Here is a 12,909-nt window from a genome sequence, read left to right as displayed (position 1 = left end):
TATATTCTTTGACTTTATCCTTCACCATCATTTACCTGTTGTATACTTGTGATTGTGTCTTTTTTGTAATCATTTTTCATCCCCTTCTTAATCGCATCGTTTAGGTTTGCATGCCAACTGCTAATGTAACAATTAGGGTTGGACCGATATTGGCCTTTTATTGTATATATCAGATATTGGCCAGTCATGTCATCCACTGCTGATATGATGTCTCTCCCTGACCATAGCTACATAAAAACAGTGTGTAAAACCTGCGATGAAAATGTATTTTCTTGGCACGTTTTATTTATTAATTTAATTGTTCAGTAATAATTTTTGTATATTCATTCTTAATTTAAAGGCCCACTGTATCCCAGAGTTTCCCCCACCATCACTGTACCTTAAAGAGCTGCTAACTCTTAAAGAGTTCCTTCACTGTGGGTTTCATTCAAGTTCAAGTTCAAGACAACTTTATTAATCCCTAAAAGGGCAACTGCATTGGAGAGCTTTAGTGTCCCATGATGGTCTAAATGCCTGAAATGTTTTGCCTGAAAATGGAAAAGATCTGCACAAAATATCAGCTTTCAAAAATCCATATCAATCCATATCACCCTAAAATGATATTGTATTAGTGGTTGTTATTTCTGCTGAAACTAACTTTTTTATTCATTTTATACGATTTTACTAACTGTAACTGTCTGATCTCAGAATAACCTCCTACTGTATTCCTGCACATTTGTTAGCATGGTTTAACTTGATTTGATTCTGAGGGTGGCAGCATGATCTTTGTTGCTGTGTGGAACCTAATTTGAATAAAACATGGACGAGTGATGTGAAACTTCAGAGAAGTACGATTCTAATTCTGAATTTTCAACTATTAGTGGTGAACTGTACAAGAGGCAGTGTTGGAGATGTTGTTTGAATTGTTCTTTATCCAGTCGTCAGCTGTTAAAAGAAAGAGAAAAAAAAGTGTGATTCCGTCTCTTTTGTTTCCTCAGTGTACTCCTGTGCTCTTCTCAGAGACATCCTCCTACAAGGCCGGCTCTACATTTCCAGAAACTGGCTGTGTTTCTATGCCAACCTCTTTGGCAAGGACATCAAGGTACGACTGAGAGACAGACACCTTAACACACTCAAGTTGATTGACAAACTGTTTAACTGACTTACTGGCAGACACAATTTGACAACCAGATTGACACAAATTGACAAGCTATTTGACTGACAGTCAGTCAGTCTTATGGCCAGACTCTCAGCGCCAGCAGTCTTAATACGAGCCCCTCTATCCCTACACTGTGGAGTCATGTACCAAGAACAGGTAGACTTAATGAACTCTAAATCTTAACTAGCTATGCGTTTTCTTCTTTGATGTTGTTCCTTCCCTCTCCCTGAAACCCAACCTCTCCTGACTCCTGAGTGACAATAAGCTGCTTATTCAGAGTGCATTCCTCGCATTCTGACTGAAACGGGACACCTTTCTTTTCTATTAGGTTCATGTGTTTTTTCTCCCGGGGCTTTCCCTCCGTTCATTTCACTGTCTGTCTTCCCAGTAGCCCTGCCACCTTGCTGTCAGTGGTGCAGTAGACTTCTTACTTTTACTAGCCTGTGACTGGCTAAAATATTCTATAAAAATACAGTGTTTGTGGTTGAATGTCACAAAATAGACACAGGCATTTACTCAAATCACACTCCCTTGGCCTCTTGGTGTTTTTCTTTACCCATAATTTTCTCATCAGCTTGCTTGTAAGTTTGCCTCCTCAAAATCAAGGGTGGAAGTAACTATTAGATTTACTCACATTGCTGTAATTGAGTATTTTTTTGTGCACTTTTTTGAGTATGTTTTAAAGTCAGTAATTTTACTTTTACTTAAGTATGTCTTTGCTGAAGTATTGGACTTCACTACAATTTAAATTTCATCTATTACAGATTTTGTGGCTCTCCATAAGCATCAGAAGTGTAGAGCCATTTACAGTGAACGGTCATATCAATAATCAGATCGGCAATCTGGCTTTGATTTGTTTGTGCACTTTATTTTGTAATTTCCAAATTTTCAGCTTAAAAGAATATATTTTGAACTCTGTACTCTCGTCCTTATAGAATTGCATGGGAAAGATCACATCTAACAATGTTCTCTTTTCTAAAAAATAACTTTAAAATTTTAAATGAGCTTCTTTTACTTAAGTAGATTTTTACACCAGTGATTTTACTTCTACTTACCTAAAATATCAGCAAGGTAACAATACTTCTACTTGATATTTCAGTACTCTTTCCACCACTGCTCAAAATTGCATGTTTTCCTGTAACTGTTGTTTTTGTGTGTTTTTTGTCTCGTCCAGGTGGCGATCCCTGTGGTTTCCGTGAGGCTGGTGAAGAAGCACAAAACAGCCGGCCTGGTGCCCAACGGCCTGGCCATCACCACCGACACCGGGCAGAAGGTAAACACTTGTCGATGTGAATGAAGCCACTCATGCCAATTAGCGTAGCATGGCTGTATTTTCCAGCAGAGGTGTGATGGAAAAAACAACAGCATGCTATAGATAGAAACAGAGAGGAGATCCGGCCTGGAAGCGAAGAAGAGGGAGAGGGAGAGGAAAGGGGTTTTCAGTTTCACCATCACCAGTCATGTTAAGAAGCTAGGACCTCTTAACTGTCTGTCGCCACTGACTCAGCCTGTTATCATTTATTCTCAGTGTTGTCAATGACATATATTTCTGTTTCTGTTGTTAAACTACTGCAAGTGTAAAAAGTGACTTGTCAGAGTCACAAAATGCTAACAGGCCGTGAAATACACCTAGTTGTAATGTCAAAAAGACTAAATGATAGCTAACGAGCTAACATTAGCACCTTAAGTCAGAGACATGGAGACCATTTTTGTCTCCTTCTAGCAGTTGTGTAAAAAATCAAAAAGAGTTGCTGTGCGTCTTTCTGCACTACAAATACAGAAAACTCAGTGTGGGAAAATATATATGACATGGCTTTCGTTAGCCTTAGTTAACCACTTAGCATTTTAGTGGTTTAAGATAATAATGGTCATACCTTTGTTTTGTCAAAAGTAATGACAAAATATGCAGCAGAGGACAAGACATATCATGTCATATTTATTGTCAGAATACAGGTTAAATTATGACAGATTCAGTAGACACAGAAAATGTGACTTTTTTTTAACATTGGTATTAATGAGGAGTCTGTATATGGTGTCTGCCTTCCCCTTCCTTCACCTCCATTTCTGTTTACATGTTAATGAACAACCGAGCACAACTGCCAGTAGTTTTAAAAGATCATTTTGGTTGTGTTTTGCCTTTCCACATTTCTATCAGTGTGTATCTCATTAAATGGTAAAAAATGGTGTGGGTTTGGCCAATTTAACAACAGATATTGTTGCGATTGTAAGAATAACAATGGCATTCAATGGCAAAATCATTCACTTTGCATACAGGGAATCCCAATCCACTGCCCGACACAAACCCGATTGAAGCTGCAACCTTTGCCATTACATTGCTACTGCACCAACCCACACTACTGATAAACAAACACACCACTCATAAACTGCACATTTTTTGCCAGTTAAAGAGATACACCCATCCTTGGTGTTCTGCAGCATTCAAAGTAATGAGAAGCATGTGAAGGATATTGCATGTTGGCTATTTCTTAATTCTGTACAGTGACAAATATCCTTATTATCTGCAGCAGAGAATGTGGTCTTGTCTTGTGTCTTATGGGTTTCAATTCAACAGCTGACTCACATTACATAACTACACCCACACACACCTGACATTAGTACAGTAGGACTAAATTGCAGTGTCTTAAACTCAGCTGACATGGTTGTTCCTCCTGTTTATCTCTAATAAGGTGATAAGATCAAAGCATGTGTCTGTATCCAACAACAAAGTCTTGGCTCATAAGAACATTTTTAACCCTTTCATCCTCATGGCTTGGGAACGCGAGAAATGTATCTACATAGAAAAAGCACTGACTGTTTCACTGACTGACATTAAGAGAACTGATGTAGACAATTAAGTGTTTCCAACTGTTTCTTTATAAGGACATCTTCAGTTTGGGATAATTTATGTCCGTCATCTATCCAAAAAACACACACAATATTTCAAATGCTCTTAAATGAACTGAAAAGTATTTTTTTCTTGCAATTTTAATATTCATCCAAATTGGAGTGGTATTTGTATAATCTGTCAATGAACTGTCATTCATAACAATTCATGAAAGAATAAAGAGGGGCAAAAATCTGATTAGAAATATCCGCTCTCTGTGCCCTAGATTAAAGCTTTTTAATCCCGGCAGTATTATTCTCCTGCAGGATTAACTCCTGTACGTACTGCTTGGATCTAGCAAATGTTGACTTTCTCCAAATAACCTTAACCTTAATTTATGACTGTAATCTCTATATGTCCAAAAATAAATGTCCTTGACACTCTTCTTCCTTGCCTTACCTGTATTATACCATTGGAATTGATGATCCATTATAGTACATAATAATAACTTTATTCATATAGCACCTTTAAAGTGCTTTGAGAGTCAATATAAAAGCAGAATATTCCAAATGAATTTAAAAAAGCAATGGAACAGGAATTAAATTAAGAGAAGAGGACAGAGGTGGAGAAGAGCAGCATTCAAATCAATACTAGGATAACTGTAAAATAAAAACCAAAATAAATAATAAGGATAAAATAATATTAAAATAAGATAAAAATACGACATCACATACAAGCAAGTCTATAAAATGGGTTTGAAGAAGTTATTTAAAAGAAGTCCCATAATGAATTGGCTGTATACTATCAACATGTGCAGAGTGTTTACATTTTCAATAACACACGTGAGCACATGCCTGCACGTTTATATTTTGCGCAGCCCCTGATGATCTGATGATAGTCAAGCGCTGCCGTTTCAAGTGTAAAGCAAGCTGGGACAGACTGACCAGCTGTCTTGTTGTCGGACATTTCAGCTAAATGTCTGTGATGTTTCCCACGGCAGGTGGAGACATGAAACAGGAAATCTTCTGGAGCTATTTAATTTATGCGATTTCCCCACGGGGATCATTTAAATTTAATCTCATCTCTCATCTAATCTCAATCTGGGACAAATTAAAATTTTAGTTGTAGATCTTGTGTGTGGTTGTTCAACCTTTACATCAGTGGTTGTAACTGACAAATGATTCATTTGACGGAAACGCTCGGTTTTAAGTGGGCTGACTTCAATCTGGAAAGGGTCCAGTAGGGACGACCATGAACATTTGGTGTGTACTGACGCATTCGTCATAGTTTGCAAATTTTTTTTGGGGGGGGGGGGGGGGGGTTAGCTTTTACTCTAGGCTGTTCTCAGGAGTTTCAGCTCGTAGTGAAAATTATTGGGAAGATTTCTACTGGATCTTTACGTTGCTGTTCTGCTCTCTTTTTCTTCCTCAGTATGTATTCGTATCTCTGCTATCAAGAGACAGTGTGTATGACGTGCTCCGCAGGATCTGCACACACCTACAGGTCAGAGGACACACACACACACACACACACAAACACATACACTACTCATTCAGTCTTTATGCGTGCATGTCATGTAAATATTTCACTTCCTTTCCCCTCCAGGTCAATGGGAAGAGTCTGAGCCTGAAGCAGTACATGGAGGAGCCCACCTTGTCCCTGGTCAGTGCTTAAAAATGTCTTTCACAGAGAGAAGACTTTGCTGAAGATGAATAAAATCAGGATGATAAAAGTGGAAGAACTTCAACATGTGGCATTCTATAGCCATTAAACCTATCTGTGTTTCGTGTCGACCTGTAGGCCTCTTGACGACTCTCGCTTGCAGCTAGTCCTGACCTTCAGAATGACTTACCTCCTCAAGAGAGAACGCAGACTGGATCAATAGATCATTTTGTTGGTGCTGTAGCCTCGCAGTGAATAATCCCCCGAGTTGGCAAGATGCTATCAAAGAGCTCTGTGAAGTCACCTTGTGCATGCAGTATAGGGAGCTGTGTTACATAATGGCTTTTGTATTATGGAATAATTACTTTCTGTTAACATGCTCGCCCTTGATAACGCTCTAATCTAGATGGAAGATATTCAAAGATACAAAAATTGTGTGGGGGTTTTCATGTTGTTGGTATATTCTAAGAAGACTTTTGTAGAGTTTTGCTAATCCCAAACCCAGCAAAATGTTCAGAAATGACTGAAATGCAGTATATTGACAGTTTGCAATCAAAGTAACATATGCATGCACACCTATTCCAAACCCCCCAAACAGTCTAATTTGCAGGTGAAAATCTTGAAATAGTAGGCAGTATCCACAAGGAAAATCTAGCAATTGCTGAAAATTAATGCAAAACTACCAGGGTTCCCACGGGCCTTGAAAATCCTTTAAAGTTTGTGGGTTTGAGAAAAATAAAATACTTTACAGGTTTCTGCAAACAAATGGATGGCCTTAAAAGTACTAAGTAAAAGATTATTTTCATTAAAATATAACACCCAAATTCATCAATATGCCTCAGCTGTCTGGATTTATCTCCATCCTAGGATCAACACTTCACATCCTGATGAAAACCCTGTGACAGAGATTTATAGCAGTTAAAATTGTTTCACCAGGATTTCTTGACTTGATGAGATCATGAGTAAAACAAAACAAAACCTCTAATGTCTAATTCTGACCAATATCATGTCTTACCGCAAAACATGCTGATTTTGAGTCCTTGAATTTCACCAAACAAGACCTTGAAAGTCATGGAAAAGGCCTTGAATTTGATGTCCAAGTGAGTGTGAGAACCCTGTTACACCCTTCTGGATGTCTCAGCTTCAGCTAAATGAGCTGCTGCTGTGCTGGCAGCTACTCAAACCTTTATTGACTGCTTACACAGAAGTTAATACTCCCTCAGCGTGGAGCTCTTTCTGTTGCGATCGCACCTTTCCAGCGGATTCTCCAACTTCCTCTCCACCACAGGACGAGTTCCCGGCCCCAGATGAGTTCCCGGTGGTGGACGAGTTTCCCTCGGTGTTGAAGTGGAGAAGGAAACCGTCGGTGGTGTCTGTGTCCTCCTCGCTCCCCGACCTCCTGGGGAACTCCACCAGCAGCCTGAGCGCCGTGGACGCGCCCTTCCAGACCGACCAGCCGCTGGAAGGTGACAAACCTCTACCAAGCATTCATACAGTCGCCTTAAGAATATATGGTCCAAGGCTATCCAAGGCCACACCCTTCAATTTGTTTTAAACAGCAGATTATCTTTGGATGTGACATATTACCTGTGGTTTGCTGCATGGCAATATGGACGTCTGTCATGAGACTGTCTATCACCACCAAAGGCAAGGAAAAATGTCCAAAAAATGTCCGAGACCAGTTCAAGTTCCCGGGTCGTTAGGTATAAGCTGCTTTCTGTTTGATTAGAGCTAATGGCTGTTTCCTATTTGATCACAGATAGAAGGCTGTTTAATCCCTGTAACCTAAAACACTGAGAATTGTTATTGTGCGTGATGGAGAGAAACATTAATGATTGCATCCTCAGCAAATTAAGTTTACTTACACTGGTCTGAAGATGTAAATACACCTACATGAATCAAAATACTCTTGTCTGTATAAAGAGGTTTTTTACAGACCTGAGTCCTACTAAGACATTATGGGAAGGTTGAGATGGTTTTAAAATCCTCCAGCATGTTCATGGGCATTTTGTACTTTTTCTGAATAGCATTCCTGAATGATATTTCAACTAAATCAGGCACTGCTAGATGCAGCATAAGGTCTGCAAGGTTTTTTTTCTGGCTTTGGTCCATTGAGAGAAAGCTGGTCGAGTCAGCGTTTCTGACCTCAACCCACTGTAGCTTTGGGCATGCATAGATCTACTGTATCTACAGGCATGTGGTGCCTCTTTCTGTAGTTCTGATTTCAGTTGCATTTTGTGTGTATGTGTGTCAGTGGCTGCTTTTGGATGGCAAAGTCTCTTTTATGCAACAACACATTAAGCTCCAAATGGAGATTAAATCATGTGGGGACTTGTATTAAAGAGCCGTGGGCGGATGCCGATTAAATTGAGATTACCAAAAACAATGTCTGCTGTCAAAATAATCTGCGGATACTTTCAAAAGTCTTATTTTGACCGAGCTACATATGGGTTTTGGGTCATTGCTAAAACTTCATCTATATCAGTCTAGTTCTCTATTACATGTTTGCTGTTTGCTTAGCATGAGTTCTTGTGTACATTACTGTCAGAGGTTGTCTGTTGCATGGAAAGCTTGGATGTAATGTAAATAAAACATGTAGAGCTACAAAATATGGAGACCATACTCTGAATCAATAGCTGCATATAAACCTGCGTCATGTTCATATCCAAATATTTGCCCATTGAATCTGAACGGCATGTTCATTAGGCTCTCTAAACCCCTCATGTGCACACACACACACACACACACACAGGGCCTACGCAAAAACAAGCATGCATTCATACATGTCAGCTAGCACACATTATCCAAAGTCCAAATACCATGTCCATGTCCATATGTACATTTTGTGTAAAATAATAATAAAAAAAAAATCCAAAGTCCAAATACAAATCCAGAGTTCAAATGCATTCAGACATAAGAATACCTGCATGATGGGCCAGCACTCTTAAAATAAAGCATACAGTGCAGCCAAGCCGAGCCATGTGTTGCATCCAAACCAAGTGTTGCACCACAGTGCTATTAATGATTTTACCACTGATATTACAGTAATGTGTGTGTGTGTGTGTTTATTACAGAGCGGGTTCTGCAGACAGAGAGGGGCCTTTTATCGGAGCCAGTAGCAGAACTGGGCCAGATGGAGTACCAGCTGCTCAAGTTCTTCACCCTGCTGTGAGTATATGGAGGGACAGACAGACGCACCGACCACCGACAGCTGACTTGCCGTTATCACACACCGTTAGCATTAAAATGGAGGTATAAATAGTGGGCGATTCAGTCGGGCTGAACATGGGGGATCAGGGGCAGGTAAAATGTTTTTTTCCCCTCAGATGCATCCCTGTAAACAAGGGTGTATCACGATGAGTGGTGGAAAGAGTACTAGAATGTCCTGCTCAAGTAGAAGTACTTTGCTGATATTTTACTGAAGTAAAAGTAAAAAGTAATTTAAAACAAACCCAGAGTAAAAGTTACTGAGTTACTTTTTTGAAAAGAGGATGCTGTTAGATGTTTGGAAATTACAAAATAAAGTGCACAAACAAAGTAAAGCCACATTACTCTTCTCGCTGTGAATGACTCCACAATTTGTCAATTTGTGTTGGTCCAGTTTCTGTTTCTTATGGAGTGGCTACAAAATTTGTATTCTGTAATGGATGTGATTTAAAATGTAGTTAAGTACAATATTTTGGTAAAAACGTACTGAAGTAAAAGTAAAATGACTGACTTTAAAAAGTACACAAAAAGCTACTCAATTACTATAATTAGTATGTAATGTAATTAGTTACTTCCACCCTTATGCAGCAAATAATTTGTACTAGCCAATCGGATGCTGTCCCGACTCAGACCGCCCCTCAGGCAGCGGGGTGACAGTGATCAGAGAGACTGTTCTTCAGCTGGAAGTCATGGGTTCAACCCCCTGAGACAGCAAGCACCTGCCTGCTGAGTATCACAAATTATAATGAAAACTCAATATGCTTCATTAACATACAACACCTAATATATGTAATAAAGCAAAAATTACATGCATAAATGAAGAAACGTTGTTCTCATACTTTGGCACCCCAGACATTGAGACCCCAGACTGTTTTAAGTGTAGTATAGCACAGATTACAGTTAAACTAGATTTTATGCAGGTTGTTCAAGGACAGTTTAGTGCCATGAATCCTGAAAGGAAGTCGGACGTTGCCTCCTAGTGTTCACCAAGAGGCATTACAGCTCACTTCCGCCACAAGACATAGGAGACATAGGAAACATTTAGCCTTGGTTATGAGACATACTTAAGAGGAAAATAAACGTCTTGGCTGGAATCATTGATAGAGTCTGCTATAGATTTAGACCGTCACGCTGTAGACGGTCTAAAGTGTTAATGCAGTCAAAAGAGATCACCAAGAGATGAATTGGTTGGAAAGGCTCATGATTATCCTGGATCGTATTGATTCAGAATTTCTATCAAATAAACGTGTGTGTGTGTGTGTGTCCCTCTCTCTCATCAGTATCATCCTCCTCATCCTGTCATCGTGCTACCTGGCCTTCCGTGTGTGCAGTCTGGAGCAGCAGCTGTCCTTCCTCAGTAACCCAACTCTGCCGCTGCGAGAGAGGTGAGACTGCATCAGCTGCAAGCACTTCACACTGTCATCATCATCATCATCATCATCATCATCATCATCATCATCATCATTATCATCATCATCATTATCATCATCATCATCCTAAACATTTATGCAATAACAAATTAATGCAGTTGCTTTGGGTGCATACTAGGGCTGCAACTAACGATTATTTCCTTTATCTATCAATTATTTTTTAGATTAATCAATTTATTGTTTAGTCTATAAAATATCCAAAATAATATCAAATTCCCATCACAAGTTGCCAGAGCCCAAAATGATTCTTAAAGTTGAGTTGCTTAGTTGACCAGCAGCCAAAAAAAAAACAAGTATTAATTTTATAATGATATGAAACGGAGAGAAGCAGCAAATCTCAGCATCTGTGAAGCTGTAACCAGCAAATGTTCAGTGTTTTTACTTGATAAATGACTAAAACAATTAATTGATTATCAGAATTCTAATCGATTCTTTTTTTTTCCGATCAACTAATTGATTAAACGACTAATCGTTTCAGCACTAGTGCATACCATGTAAACACAATGTCCTGGGTTTGAATCCGGCCCAGGACTCGCATGTCATCTCCCTCTTTCTCCCAATCTTTCCTGTCTCTCTCTACTTTGAACTGTCAAATAAAGGCGAAAATGCCCCAAAAAAATACAGTTTCTTTACTTTGCATTCAGAGAATCCAGAGAGATTCTAATCTGGCTGTTTCCGTCTCTTCCAGGTAACCACTGCTGTCCGCTGTGTCCCATCCCATGGCTGCTGTTTACTGTGTCCATGCTCAGGGGTTGATGCTGCCCTTCTGCACAGATCCAAGACCAGCTTAGAGCCCAGATCAGATCAACCCAGCACCTGATAAAGAAGCCAATGCCAACCCAAGACCAGGCGTTATAGGAAACTTCCCTCTTTTGGATACATTCCTATTTGTGATCACTTCCAGACTATGCAAACAGGCTGTCTGTCTATTTCTGAATACGCTGTAGGTTTTACAGTAGGTTATGATAGTCTGCACATGGGCTGTCCCTCTCACTGCCATTTCATTTTTAGATGAAAGACACTGCAAGTTAAAGAGTCAGCAGATTACATGTGAGCCTACTGTGCATGGCTCAGGACTGGTTATGGAGACAAGAGGTGAGATGGGTATTTGTTGTCACTGGAGGATGGATTAGATAAAGCGAGAGATAATTCAAGAGATGAATTGGTTGGAAAGGCTAATTGTGAAGATGCTCATTCAAATTAGTTGGGGTCAACAGCCATGATTCATCCATAAACCTCCCAGCTATCCGACTGTCGACAGGTGAACTAAATCAGATGTGTTTTTCTCTTGCCAGTCTGCTGTACTTTTGCTGAAAGGAGATTTTTTGGTGAGCTAGCAAAGTTAAAGACTCTTCCTATGGCCCCATATAGGACGGCTGAAAACAGCCGCTACAATGCACTTTTGAAAATATGTCCATTGTTTCAAATGTATGTAATTATTTTAGGTGTTTAGATAATATTTTTTGCTTAATAATAGGTACTTATTTGTCATTTTTGAAGGTATTTATGGAAGGCAACAATGTTTTGACCACAGACACTTGACTTAAAGATTGAAGTTACCTGTCATTTAACTGTGATATAATGGTAACACCACTAGTGGATGTTTACTATAATGTGAATGAGATGGGGAGAATTGTTGAGAGAGATATATATTTTATTATAAGATGTATAATTTTTGTTAGAGTCATACTAATCTGCCACTGTGTCGAAGGAGTGTCCAATTTGTTTTTCTTTAATATATTTCAAATTAAGTCACCAAAGACTCAAAAGAAGAATGAGGTTCTCAGTATAAATTTGAATATATCTGTATCTGAAGATGAGGTTTATATCTAAATGATTTCACAGACGTGGATGAACCACAATCCTAGACCAGTTTGTGAAATTGACTTGGATTAAATTGGAGAAAAAAAAATATAAAAACAAAAGAAATTCAAGTGGTTTTCAATTTATTCTTTTGTTTTGGTCATTTTGGGTGCCAAGACCTCAATTTTTCAAAGTTTCATCCTGCCCCCTCACACTGGCACCATGAGAAAATGTGATGCATTGTGGGAGTTGTAGGCAGGATCAGCATGCAAAAGGCTTTGCTCTAACACCAGAACAGAAGTTATCGACTTCTAAAACTCAGCCTGAAATGTGAAAATAAAATGTATGCACAATAGTGAAATTATAAAACTGGAAAGCAAAATGGACAGAAACAGGAACACAAGACTACTGTATGGAGTGCTGGCTGAACACTGATGGCATTGGTGTTTATCCAGATGTCAAACACTCTGATTTGAATCATATATCACCGCTGTCGGGTGAAAACCTTGTATCTTTATCAACTTTTCAGGAACTAAGACAACTAAGAAAAACAGCCTTGAGTTTAGCTTGACAACAGCGCATTTATGACATTGTCCAATGGGTTTTGAATGGTTTCCATAACCCATAGAAGAGCCATGCATGTAATCCTTCAGCTGAATGATAACATGAAAATCACCAATACTGGAGTTACAAGGTTTTCACACGACAACAACTACATATCACAACTGTATGAGATACAGGAAATGAGTGATGTTTCTAATAAACAAACTAAATAGTACATGTTTACCAATGTGAGTGAGATGCCTCTACTGCCCATCTGCAGCCTGGGGTGGCTAAAAGATGGA

General features: G+C 39.1%; 1 protein-coding gene across 1 annotated transcript in view; it reads left to right on the top strand.

The window, feature by feature from the left end:
* gramd2aa (GRAM domain containing 2Aa) overlaps positions 1 to 10,220 on the top strand; it is a 29,590-nt gene extending 19,370 nt beyond the window's left edge. The window contains exons 6-12 of the mRNA XM_078283921.1: positions 978 to 1,081; positions 2,313 to 2,411; positions 5,394 to 5,465; positions 5,568 to 5,624; positions 6,913 to 7,090; positions 8,699 to 8,792; positions 10,112 to 10,220. Of these exons, the coding sequence (XP_078140047.1) occupies positions 978 to 1,081; positions 2,313 to 2,411; positions 5,394 to 5,465; positions 5,568 to 5,624; positions 6,913 to 7,090; positions 8,699 to 8,792; positions 10,112 to 10,220 (713 nt within the window). The remainder of the gene's footprint in view (positions 1 to 977; positions 1,082 to 2,312; positions 2,412 to 5,393; positions 5,466 to 5,567; positions 5,625 to 6,912; positions 7,091 to 8,698; positions 8,793 to 10,111) is intronic.
* The last annotated feature ends 2,689 nt before the right edge of the window (positions 10,221 to 12,909 follow it).

Source organism: Centroberyx gerrardi, chromosome 1, assembly GCF_048128805.1.
Source record: "Centroberyx gerrardi isolate f3 chromosome 1, fCenGer3.hap1.cur.20231027, whole genome shotgun sequence".
Classification (NCBI taxonomy): Eukaryota; Metazoa; Chordata; class Actinopteri; order Beryciformes; family Berycidae; genus Centroberyx; species Centroberyx gerrardi.
The sequence above is the reverse complement of the archived record's forward strand: the minus strand, read 5'-3'. Positions and strand labels throughout refer to the sequence as shown.